Here is a 13,204-nt window from a genome sequence, read left to right as displayed (position 1 = left end):
TAATCGTTACTCAAAAATTTCTTAGGCAAACAAACGGAGAATTTGTTTTGGAGGACGAAACTCTGTTAACAGCTTTTTTTTAAGAAAAAAGAAAGAAATCTAGGCAAATGGAAGCTGTTCATAGTGATCGATGGTTTCTAATTGAAGTATATTTAGACGTATATGTAGGCCACAGAGATGAGCCTGCATGGATCAGAAACAAAGCAAACACAGGCGTAAATCTGTGTATAGCGACAAAATATGCCAAACGTTTAGTCTATTAAACAATGATGTTCTTGAATATTAACGTACGTCTAACACTTTTAGGAATATTTGAGATTGAAATGAGGTGGAAGCATTGAACGGAAGCCAGGCGCGTAGCCAAGGGGGGGGGGGGCGAAGGGGGCAGCCGCCCCCCCTTGAGCATATTTTTAAATTTTTTTTTAAATGTTTTTATGATATCGCTAGTATTTTCAAAAGAGAAAATGCTAAGATGCAACTTACAAGGCCTGGGAAGTGCCATTTCCAGCGATCTGGGAGGCATTTACAGCCAAAATTTTCTTGTACGCTTTGCGCCAAACATGGTGGCGCTCCGCTTAGATAGTTTGCAATGCCGAATCTACAGTTTCGCCCCTCCCTTGGCAAATTCCTGGCTACGCGCCTGACGGAAGCAAGAAAATGTGTGTTTAAAGTGGAAATTGATCTTTTCTTTCTAAATTGATGTTTTTGTTGAATAAAACACTAACGACGCTTTGTTTTCTTGTGCGTGCGTGCGTGCGCTCGCGTGAGTATGTGACATTGAAAGATTTGTGGCTATATTCGTAATTCTTGAAGACGCGCTTGCGTGGTCAGATAGAAATGTTTCAGTCGTTTTGATTAAAGTGTTTCCTTCAGTATAAAGAAAACGAGCGCTCATGAGCGAATTATATGTTTAATACCTTCATATATATTGAAATAGCAGCAATAGAGCCAAATTCCCAGAAATTCGTCAAGTACTTGAAGAAAAAATGTCAGTGAAGGTACGACAAAATGATTAGTGACTCTATTCGGTTTACTATAAATCAGTCGACCGCCATATATATCTAGATTTTAATAGATATATATATATATATATATATATTTATATATATATATATTTATATATATATATATTTATATATATATATATATATATATATATATAATGTGTTTAATATGGGAGCTGTAGCCCCCTTTGCTTATACTGTATCACAGAAATATTGAAATGAGTACTATAATTATTTTCTTGCGCAGTAGTCTATATCAGTCTTTCCTCGCTGTACTATTTCATTGGCGTGTTTATCTGAAATTTCCTGGGTTTTCTGCCAAAAATTAAGCCATTTGAAGTATGTGCGTTAACGAAAATAGCAAAACTTATCGCTTGATAAGTTATCAAGTTTTTAGCTCATACCAGCATGCTGGTGTGAGCTATTGTTACAGTGCGGCGTCTATCACTCTATCACTCTATCATTCTATCACTCTATCACTCTATCACTCTATCCGTCAACAATTGGTAAAACCGCTCCCACTCGCACAGTGTTTGATGGAATTTCATGAAACTTGGACACAAGGACCATTGGGTATAGGGCCATCAGAAATGGTCTGAAATTTGGGGTCAAAGGTCACCTGTGGGCCGTAATGGGCCAGTTTGTGGAAATACGCAAAATGCTTCTTCTCCTACAGATTCCATGGTACAATGTTGAGGGTTTGTCACGATAGTACTATGGAAGTTTTACCTTCAGGGTGTTCATGAATTTGAGATCAAAGATCAACTAGGGGTATTTTGTGGCCCGGGCCGCGGCCCTATATTTTCAAATTGATCCTGTTCGTACAGTGTATGGCCAGTTATAATGAAACTTGGTCACAACGTTCCTCAGGATGAAAGTTACGAGGTGTGTTCGGAAAATTGAGGTCAAATGTCATTTAGGGGGTCATCGGGGTCATTCTTTGTAATATTTTCAAATATCTCAATCTCCTCAAGATTTTGATGGATCATATTCAAAGTTGAACTGATGATTGTTGGATTGTGTATGAATAAGGTGATGCCTAATAATTTTTGGTCAAAAGTTAATTAATTACAATTAATCCCCATTGTTTAAAAAAATCTGAGCCTTTACCTTTTGCCAAAGCTCCTTTAATTTGTCTCCCAATCTCTGCAGTGTTTGTTTACATTTGTGGTTAAGCTCTGCAGAGGCTGTTAGTGGAATTAAAGCAGGACTGGGAGTTGTTATTAACTGTTGAACTGTAAGCATGAGAGCCCTATAGCCAATCAGCACTTGCCGATTCTTAGAAGTCTTTGAGCCTGAGGTATGTAGGCAGCCAGCCAAAATTTTGGCAAGGAGTGCTTCAGGTCTGCTCAGGTAAAGGGGAGAAAGTTTAATAGGGTAGGTCAGTGGTATTGTTTGAGAGAGTGGGTAAAATAGGATTTAAAGGGGGAAAAATAGGAATTATAGCCAGTGGTGTGGCCAGGATTCTGCTAACGGAGGGGGGGGGGGGGTTATCCCTCATGGGCCCAAAATTGGTGGAATCTGAAAAATGGCCTGAAATTTGATGGGCCATAAAGTTTTGTGGGCCCTACATTTTTAAGCTCGAAAAGGTATGAGCTTCTGCACCATTGGTGCTCTAGTTCAAGTATGCAGCATTGATCAGTGATTTGAATAAGAACGGGTTGTGACTCAGAGGTCCATCAAGTCAACGCCCTTGTAATGGGGGATTGGCCCCTTCCCCATTAAACATACATAAATTGCTGCATTCTGAGGCATATTTGGGCTATAAATTAGGTACCGTATTTCAATAGGTCCACACTGGGATTGTGCAAATATGTGCTTTACGTTTTTGGTTGTGTTGACAAAAAGAGTTGGGGAGGGGTACACCATCCACACAACCCATGGATTTATGCCTAGGGGGGGGGGGGTTCTAAACTACAGAAATTGAAAAGTTTACTGTTTTATCAAAAGGTGCTGTTCTTTAGAGGTTCCCGTGTCACTGTGACATGCCCCCACCCCACATTCACCTTGTTTTCAGGCTAGAAGGTTTTTCTATAGGGTGTTGCGAACATTTCCATCATATCGTTCACATGATAAGGTGAAAACCTGAATCAGCCCCGACACCGCGTCCTCTCTTCAGTTTCACCCATCTGGATACTTCAGACTTCACAGAACCGTCATATTTGTCAAATCTGTGCGTTTCGCCATAGGACACACCAAGACTTAGCAAGAATTATAGTATTTTTCATAGCTCATTACTGTAAGTCTGTAACTCATGGAATATGTCAGTAAATTTCTACGTTTATTTTGTCGCGATCGCCAGGTCTGACAGCGGTACGGGGCCGGTGGGGGTCACGGGAAAGGGTCTCCGAACTTGCTCATGATTCACCTTTGGCCGACCAGTACCATACATCTTATTAACCGCCCTTCAATATGCGGTGATGATAAGAAAGATCTCATTTAAAGTGATCAGGAGTGTCAATACTGAAATAGTGCCATGGGGTGTGGGGGGGTGCTCAGACATTTACACGTACGGTGAACGTCCCGCGCACGCGCACACACTACACGTACGAAGGCCTGTTGAAAAGATGGCACGGTACTATAACTATTAGTGAGACCTCATCTCGTATCAACTTGGAACAGAAAATCGACTTCTGCTGTGACCAGGACACCAAGTATTGCATAGCCTAAGCATCTTACTGAAAATCAAGGATGTGCACTTTTATCATTAAAATTCGGGACGTTTATAGGCCAAATAGTAAGTAGTATTAATGCAGGTGCTATTTGAGTATATTGGCTAGTTCAGTGTAACGATAGGCTACGACGACAACGTACACAACTAAACGAACCAATGCCAGCCAGAATATTAACACTAGGCTGCAGCTGCATTCGTAGACAATACAGACTCGCATGCATGTGATGTAATGCATGCTTGCAATGTTAATGTTGTTGTGATTGGCAGGACAGTACTAGTGGGGTTCCACAAGGTTCTGTTTTGGGTCCCTTGTTGTTTGTTGCCTATATAAATGACATTGACGGAGATATTAATTGTGTACAGCTAAGATTTAGTTTGATGATGACACCAAACTGTATTCTTCTGACTGAGGTTACTTTCAATAGCGATTCTGAGATTGAAAAATTTCAAATGCATTTGGATAACGTTTTTTGATGGTCTCAGGGATGGCAAATGCTTTTTAATATTGATAAATGCAAGGTGATGCATATTGGTAGAAGTAACCAAAAGTATACCTACAATCTTAATGGTGAGGAGTTACAGGAGGACTTTGTTGAATGAGACCTAGGCCTAGGTATCTACATTGACTCATCTCTGCAACCTTCTAAACATTGTCTCGAAGCTGCTAAAAAGAAGTAATAGGGGTTTAGGTATGATCAAGAGGAACTTCAGTTTTCTGCAACTTTAGAGGACATAGTTGTTAGGCTTTATAAGCAGTTGGCTAGGCCTCATATGGAGTATGTTGTGCAGGCTTGGAACCAATATTTTGTTAAGGATAAGGAAGTAGGCCTTCTCGAAAAGGTCCAGAGAAAGGCTACTAGGATAATTAGTTCCTTAAAGGTGCCCCTTATTATACTTTATAGGCGGTTACAACTGTTGAATCTCAACATACTGGAGGTTACGTGGTGACTTGATTCAGGTTTTCAAGATTGTGTATCATGTTGACAATTTATCCTTCACTGACTTTTTCATGTTTGCTAATATTAGTTATACCAGATGTCATTGTCTTAAACTCCAAAAGTCACAAACTAACAAGAATAGGCTGAGCAAGAGTCGTGCCAGCAATGTCACTGCATGAGGGAAATTCACAGTGACAGAGTAACTAATTGCTCTCGCACCCACAGATGAACACGTTTGGTATATTACTATTACTAATCTGGATTTAAGAATATAAGTATGTTTATCAGGTGGTCAACAGTTATTTAAGGTATCATTTAATTGTTTTAATTTATTCCATCAGTGATCTTCCCTTTTCCAACGGCATTACTGGAAAGAATCTTGCTCAACCGCATTACACAAACACTTGACGAACAGAATACCACAGATAGCTGATCATGAACTATGTTAGGAATCCACATGCAGTACTGGTCATGAAAATAGTAAGAGACAAGATCTGTTTTTCAAGCTATGTTTATGGTTAACTAAAATTAAGAAGAATGAATTGTAATTTTAATAAATGAGCCCTACTGATAACCAAGATTTTAAATGGACACTGATTGCTTTGATAGGGAATGTCATGTATATGATGTTGTAGAGTCATACAATACATTAATTATAAGAAAGCCAGAGTTTTTACTTATCACTGTACTTTGCCATTATACAAATTTGATGCTAAGAGCTATGTAGTGATCAAGTGTAAGTTTCATGAAAAGTATTTTGAGCTGTAGATGTTTATAGATATTGATAAAATCAACTTTGTTGTTCAACATCACCATTACTACAGTAGCTGCACACAACCGTATTTGCTGTAATCTCATTCATTTTCTTTTTCATCAGACTGTACAGTGTCTAAAAGATCCAGCATTGTCACACAATTATAATTATGCCAGACCCTGCAAGGTTATTCAACGATGGCTTATATTTTGTATTTGCACTGGAGAAGTGAGTGAAAAACTAGACATATATAATGGAACTAAATCAGTATTTATAAACTCCTCACATTGGCTATCTATGACCTCACCTTAAAAGTACAGAAACAAGTTGAAGAGTTAGCAACTTTAAATTAGGAAAAAAGTTTCATATTCAAGAATAAATCAAATTTCAACTTTATGATTAAGAATGGGATGATTGCATGGGTAGGTGTGGAAACCTCTCAGCTACCTCAAAGAGGAAAAGTGAAAGTAATACCCAGCACCTTAGAGCTTATACCATCACAGACTTACACTCACTAAGTAGTACATGTAACTTATTTGATAGTGAAGATCCACTATATAGTTTCCATGAATCATCGGTGACTGTTATGGAGCCATCCAACATATAAGCAGTGTTATTTTCAACTTGCACAACAAAATGACAGTTGCCTATCAACTTCAGAAGCATGGGACATCCCAACAACATCCAACACAACAAGTAGTCATTCCAGAAAGGAAGTTAAGATAATGCAGTGAAGATTCAGATGAGAAGTAGAACTTTATCTGCAAAGGAAGTTAAAGTTAGTAAGAAAATTCCCAATATTAAAGTGATTGTCACATGCATTGCTGCATTTTCTTAAGCTGTTCTTTTCATTAAAGTGCAATATGTGAACTGCTGTGTAGCATTGCCACACTGATACTAATTTAAACTCTATCAGCCTTGATTATAGCTGAAGGTGTTGAGTATAATGAAGTGTAATCATGAAATATTACAAAACATCTCATCATTTTAAGCTTGAGTGATATAAGTGCCAAGTTTCATGAAATATCACCAAAATATCCCAATATTATGGTAGAGATTGCCACGGAAGTAACACATTGGTACACAATATTCCCAAAAATGCACTGATGAAGTAATGATTAAATTGGGAGAACATGTTCATGGACTGTATCAACTGTGTGTGTCTGTTTTGAGCTGTCTGCTACTGAGATGAAGTAAAGGATGGTATATGGAGCCACTAATTTTAATGTTAGGCTATATAACAACTAAAATCTGCGGGACTGAAGTTGTACATCTGGTGACTAGCCTACTTTCGTGCAGTGTACCTAGCAGCTCAAAAGGGACAGTCAGTAGTTTAAAAGCATACATTACTACTCAATGTGGTTTAAGTATCAGCTGAACTGAGCCCCAAGCTGCATTCAGAATAAGCATAGGCCTATATACATTTAGACATGTAACTGGAAAGCTCACACTTTTACAATGTCAGACCAAGATTGGATGCATGGCATGGGCTGATGACATAAATGAAAAGTTGGCAAAACATACATCAGCCCCAGCAAGTGGCACAATGGGATGCAGAATGTGGACAGGTGCCTATACCATCAGTAAGCCAGGGGCACCAGCATATGACATTATCACAATGCTCCCCCTGGCAACTTAGAGAACAGACAGCAGGGTCCACATTCTGACATAGAGGCTCTTCAAAGTATTGTGCAAAAAAAAAAACAAGTTTTAAGGACCAAACCATTTGACATCTCCTACATATGCCACAACAGCCTACATGTGGAGAGAGGTGTCACGTCTCTCAGCAGTATCTTGCAGTGCAAACAACAGCAGAAGGCCTTGCAACTTTGATGGCACTTGCCAAGGTCATGGTCATCAGCTTGATTGCTTACTTCCCTGACTGAGTGATACTGTTTTAACTCATCACAGTGAGTGTGGATAGGACTCAGTTTACAAATTACTGGCATCACTGATAAATATTGTCATCTTCATCATCATCAGTGTAGTTTTTCATCCTAGAGTAACTGCGGTCATGAATCAGTTGATCTCTTTTATAAATACTGGGCAGGTTTATGTTTTTAGTTCTACCATGTAGCTTGTATGTTCTCTCTCTGAGATATGTTATCCTCCATCTGTATGCTCTGCGTAATTCATCACATTGCTGTTTTCTTTGCATCTATTTCAGAGTCTGGAAACCGTGGACTATTTGAGCTCACCTTTAATATTGCAGCTTCCATCTTCCTGGCTACGGACTCTTCAGGCACATTATTTGTTATGTGTATGGCACTGGTCCCTGTACTGAATATTGCATGAAAATGTGGTACTATGTTGGGTTGGTCACCTTGAAAGCCTTATAAGACTGCCTTTGCTTTTTGAGTGGAAGTCTCAAAACGAGTGGACCATAATGCTTGCTGCAGGTGCGTGTCTCAAGTATTTTTTTTAGCTTCCTGCTGTTAGTGTGGGATATTAGCAGAGAACCCTTTGCAGCATTTGGCATACATGGAAATGTGTACTTCCTGCCCCTCTTGCATAGAAATAAATTCTTTGGGCAATGTGAATGATTTCCACTGTAGCATTTTGCAAGGCAGTCTAAGCAAGTTGATAAAGCTTTCACAACGTTGCAGTGGTCATATTTGAGTGCTCTCCTGCAAGCAGTCACCTCTGCCTGTACATGGTAGGTCAACTCCTCTGCAAAGCGCTTTTGTGTCAAGCGCTTCTTAGTCACAGTTTTTGCAGGAACATATCAGAGAAGAATACTGCTTTAGTCAGTGCTCTGCGGAGTGACTTGAGTAGGTGAACTTGATCTAACAGGTTCTCTGTTTCAGAATGAATAGTTACAGCCATTGTACTACTGAACCCTTGACATGCCTTGCCATCAGCATCAGTTGTGAGACACTTGACCATTAGTGGATTCTTACCTGTAAGTAATTTGGATTCGCAAATCTTTCCACCATTTTGTTCATCTCCGAAATAGGGCATCTTTGCTGAACAGCTCTCATGGTCTGGACATTGTACCATGTGATCCCTTCTTCTTTTCATTTCACCCATTAAGGACAACTTGTTTAATACTGTGATGGTAACTAATAAATATTTATCCATGGCGACATTCTCAACAGTCACATCTCTGCATTGGCTTGCAGGAGCAAATGGAGTCTTACTTCTTGCATTACTCAGAGGGTTGTTATGTTGATGAACATATTCTGCATGAATTGGAGAGTCCTTGGAGAGGCCACCCAGTTGCAGTGTCTTCTTTATTAGACCCATTCTTTTGTGCCATATCATTTTCATTAATTTCTTTCATTACATGTAGGTCCAAACTGGTTGGCTGACTTTTGTAGTGTACTGACAGCAGGACTGGGAAGAGACATGCTGTTGAGCAATCTACAAGCTGCACTTGAACTGATCGATCACCACACGGACGTCCCTCATCAGCCCACTACTCAGAGGCAGTGGGGTGTACTTGTTCCTGGGAAAGGCAGCCATACCTGGAGCTCATCCTATAGTAAGTAATGTTGATATGCACATGTTATTGTGTCTGGGCTGGGTAAAATATAATTCCTTATCCTAGGTTGCCAAGGTCAGCTTTGTGCATCGTTGTCTTTGTAGAGAGTTTCAGACTATGTTTGGTAGACCAAACCAACTGTGGATAGGAAATAACAGCTTTTGAACAGCATGTGTTTGTATTTGATTAGATGTGTGTGTGTGCGTCAAGCTATGGGGTTGGAATGGGATTTATTGTGATTAGTGATTACCCAGTATGTGAACATAGAGCCTTTGATATTATTTATATTCCTTTTGAAACAGGAGTACTGGAGCATGAAGTTGATGGACAAATTTGGGAATGAGAGGAACACATGCAAGCAGTAAAGAGGAGAAGAAACAGTTAAGTGACACCTGTTCCACTGAAAAATAACCAAGTAGATGACCCAGCTAGCAAACAAAGGCATAAAATGTAAGTATAGACCGTATAACTTTTGAGAATGAAGCTCATCGTGAGGAAAATTGACATCATTAAATAATTAACATACTAGACTAAAATTGCATTATGCAGTCCTATTCACAAATGACAGAATAGTCAGGAGTTATATGCAATGTGCTAACACACCATCACATATGTAACAGAGAGCTCATATTTTGACACAAAGTTAGTGGATGTTTATTGTTTGAATGCCCTTAAAGAATTGAAGTCAGTTTGGGGCATGGTAAAATGTGTTATATTTACCACTAAACCAGACAAATATCCCCGCAATGGTATTTATACCTACTCTTCCACCAAATTAGATGTATGAATAGAAAGGGTCCCCAAGTATTCCTTTCTTTTTGGTTTTGGTTCTGTATTCTTCCTCCTTTTATTTATCTGCACATTAACTGCTTTGCCTGTACCTGCTCACATTTCAAGTTTTCATGTATTCCTTTTTTTTTCTTTGCATGCTTGCACTCACATTATATTTTCAAACTTATTATTCCAAATATTTGTTATAATGTTATATAATATGAATGCCAAAATTCAAAATTTTTGAATAATAATATTTTCTTGGGCCAAATTCTGGTAATATTCCCCTTCACATTGAAGTTTCCACTTGGGTTGGGACGGGGTGGAGGATGGGAGATCTTTAGCCGTCAGAGGGGGGCTGAAATGAGGGAAATGTCACGCCATATCAAGATTTGTGGTCAGTGTTGTTCTGCATGTCGTGCTTAATGTACAATGCTGTCATTGTCTGGATGATTCGACCAATCAGCATTCACTCCAGGACCATGTTAAGTTGTCATATTTTGTGGCATTCTTTTTCTCTACTTCCTTGGACTCTTAAAAGCCATTGTTATTAAATGTGACAAGCTTCTTTGAACTGTTGAGAGAAGAATGAAGAAACAAGAAATTTAAAAGGAGACTATGAAACAAAGAGAAAGCAGTACAGTTGCCTTTAGTTAAATTTGGTTGTAATTATCGTAATGGGCGTTTGTGACGGTCAATGATCACTTCCTTCCTGGGTTTGGATGAACCGTTACAAGCTTTTGTCACTGGTTACTGTCATTTTTCCAACCTGTTGTTGAAAAATTTACCTGTTTAGAGTTCCTCCTGTCAAGAGTTACGGGTCTTACTTTTTATTGCTTTTTGCTATCATCTCAGTGAAGCTTGAACATATATATGCAAGTGTAAAGTTGATAGGAATTATTAAACCTATTATGCATTTATCCATATAATTATTATTATGACGAACCTCTGCATGTACATTATATCAAAAATAACACTATCACATTTCTGCTTTCCATCTTGAGAGAGGGATGTATATTTGACAGTCTTTCTGCAATATTTTATGTCATATTTTCATGCCATGATGGCCGCCATTATATATATATATTACAAATGGAAGAATTAAGTATTTGTTAATTTTCTATTAAACACATATAACACAGAAGTATGAATTATATTATATTACACATGGAGAAAATTAAACTGACAAATGTGAAGAATGGTTTCATCCTCTGCTGATTCTTGTCTTGGTCAAAAGAGGGACGAGAGAAACACAACAGAGGTTTTATAAATATGAATTAACAGCTTGAGTTTGCCCTCCTCAGCGAATCGACCTGTACAATCAAGTCTACGCCAAGTCTAAAGGAATTATCCAGAGGGAGTACCAAGACGAGGCTGTACTGTACACGGCCTACGCTCCCAATCCATTCACGTCGATGTCAAAGAGAGAAATCTTTGGTTACAAGGAAGAAATTGCAGACAAAACTGGTCAAGGTTTGTTCATCTCATTTTAACAAGTCCTGTAGATATTTTTTTTTACCGGCCTTTTTTAATTTTTAACCGGTTTCTTTTTTGGGTGGGTGGCGTGGGGGGTCCAGGGGAAGGGCATATTGGTCTGATATGAGGGCTCACTGACACAGTTTTGGGACCTTTCAGCCCTTGTCCCCCCTTCCCTTCCCCTACCCCTCCCAAGGAAAGGGAATTGCCATGAAAGACAGACTTACACCCTACTTTAGATGTTGTCAGTATAAGTCTGTCTGTTTCACTCTTTAAGGAGAGTGAGAAAACCCATCTCCATACGTTTCCTCCTCCGCAACACAGATTTGAATCTCTCCTCAGCAGTTCCATTTCTAGCTTAAATCATGCTACGCCCCTCCCCATCCCACCACATTAAAATCCTGCTCCTACCCTCCCACTCCAATTCTGTAAAACTCCGCTATCATCCCAACCCCCGAAAATTACAACCAAGACTGTGACCATTCACGGAGGTAATAGTCTGCCAGAGTTTACCACTTACCGCTGGTGGAGAGAGAGAGAGAGAGAGCTGAAGGTCATTGTCATTCCTCCTGTTCAAGAAGCGGCTACATAACCTAGCTGTGGATTGTGATCTTACAATTCATTTTAGTCCTGTATTCTCCAGCTTCCTCTCTCTTAACCCAGCACAACCCTCTTAAAACTTAAAATAAGTTGGCTAGAGTATGTATGTGTGTGTATGTATGTATGTAAGTCCTAAAGCCATGAGAGACCATACTATGGCCCACTCAATACATCACATGCATAAATAGGTGCATTTCTGTTAGGTTTGATACAGTCATGGTAGAATTTAATTATGATCTCGTCAATGTCTCTCTTGTACGATCGCAGTTTTCCATCCTCTCTCTCTCTTCACAACTCTTTCAGATCAACTGGGGACGGTAGAAACAACCACAGTCAGTATCTTGAACGGCGAGAAGGAAGACAACGATGACAGGCACCCTCCCCACCCCCGAGGGCAGTCAGAGCGTGGAAGGTTCCCCCTCGAAGGACTCGTTCCTCTCGCCGACCAAGAAGAAGAAGAAGTTCCGAACGCCATCATTCTTGTCAAAGAAGAAGAAGGACAAAAAGGCAGAGAGCTAGAGGAAGAATCGCTACTTTTAAAATGACAAGTCAAATTTCCTTTCATAAGTTTGTTTCTGTTGAAAGTTGGTTGTAAACGTTAGTAAGCAGTACTGTTAGAGTTCAACTGTCCCTCCCCTCTCGTTATTACAATTTTTTTATATATTTTTTCTCTCTTTGCAAGTACTATGTTTGTAGGTGCATTATAACAGCTACATGGAAGTCAAGTATATGCCTACTCCGTGATGCGAGAAGCTTTTCTCGAGTGTCCACGGGAAGTAGTCAGGGCAGAGGTCAACGGTATGAAAATGTCCAGATTTTTTTGTCCGGATTTTTTTTTTTTTTTGGCTTCCATTATATAAGTTTATTGGGTTGTTGTTAAATAGTGGAATTAACTCTAGACCGGATCAGCATTATGTTCCAGGCAATAGTTTTCTTCCTCTCTTTATTTTTTTTCCCCCTTACTTTTCTCTTAAAGTTTAGGCTAACAGGATCGCAGAGCGTACAGGGTCTATTTACTCCAGTCGCATAATGTATAGTACTTAATACCATGTATTTGTCAGAACAGATTTTAAGCATTTGAGTCGTATCACTTTCCTCGGTAAGTATTTTGTGTAGATATGTATGAGAATGTTGCACATAAAGGCTCCTTCCTTCCTTCTTGCATGCCTGGGTTTCCGTAACCGGACCACGTGTCGGTTCGGTTTGTGTATTTCCCTGAAATGTTATTCTCATTTGTATTTTTTAACCTATCTGAATGTTTGCATTGTTGTTAATATCATGCATGTTGTGTAGAGACAGTTTGTCTTTTGTTTCTGTTTCGAGGCCATGTCACAGTGATAGAAATCCTGATAACTACAGCTCTTTGACATATACAAACTGCCTTCACGATCGAGAGAAAGCCACTCGTTCGTAATCTTATTACATTGGAGCACAAACGTCACTTTTTATACATACTTTTCTTAATTTTAGTTCTTGAACTTCAAATATCCAGCCAAGAATTTA

At 39.2% G+C, this 13,204-nt stretch overlaps 1 protein-coding gene across 9 annotated transcripts; it reads left to right on the top strand.

Annotated features, from left to right (window-relative positions):
• The first annotated feature begins 3,563 nt into the window (after positions 1-3,563).
• On the top strand, positions 3,564-12,729 carry LOC139979517 (adducin-related protein 1-like). Of its 9 annotated transcripts, XM_071990403.1 has the most exons (8): positions 3,564-3,741; positions 4,958-5,096; positions 5,494-5,598; positions 7,538-7,769; positions 8,663-8,854; positions 9,157-9,304; positions 10,952-11,098; positions 12,005-12,729. In XM_071990403.1, the coding sequence occupies exons 6-8, from the start codon at positions 9,274-9,276 to the stop codon at positions 12,244-12,246; spliced, it is 420 nt and encodes a 139-aa protein (XP_071846504.1). In that variant the 5' UTR covers positions 3,564-3,741; positions 4,958-5,096; positions 5,494-5,598; positions 7,538-7,769; positions 8,663-8,854; positions 9,157-9,273; the 3' UTR covers positions 12,247-12,729. The 9 variants fall into 9 exon arrangements, 8 of the variants coding, with proteins under 8 accessions (XP_071846504.1, XP_071846503.1, XP_071846506.1 ...); XR_011797188.1 differs by lacking the exon at positions 5,494-5,598 and having other exon boundaries at positions 10,930-11,098; XM_071990402.1 differs by lacking the exon at positions 5,494-5,598.
• Positions 12,730-13,204: the final 475 nt, after the last annotated feature.

Source organism: Apostichopus japonicus, chromosome 14, assembly GCF_037975245.1.
Source record: "Apostichopus japonicus isolate 1M-3 chromosome 14, ASM3797524v1, whole genome shotgun sequence".
In the NCBI taxonomy this organism is placed as follows: Eukaryota; Metazoa; Echinodermata; class Holothuroidea; order Aspidochirotida; family Stichopodidae; genus Apostichopus; species Apostichopus japonicus.
The sequence above is the reverse complement of the archived record's forward strand: the minus strand, read 5'-3'. Positions and strand labels throughout refer to the sequence as shown.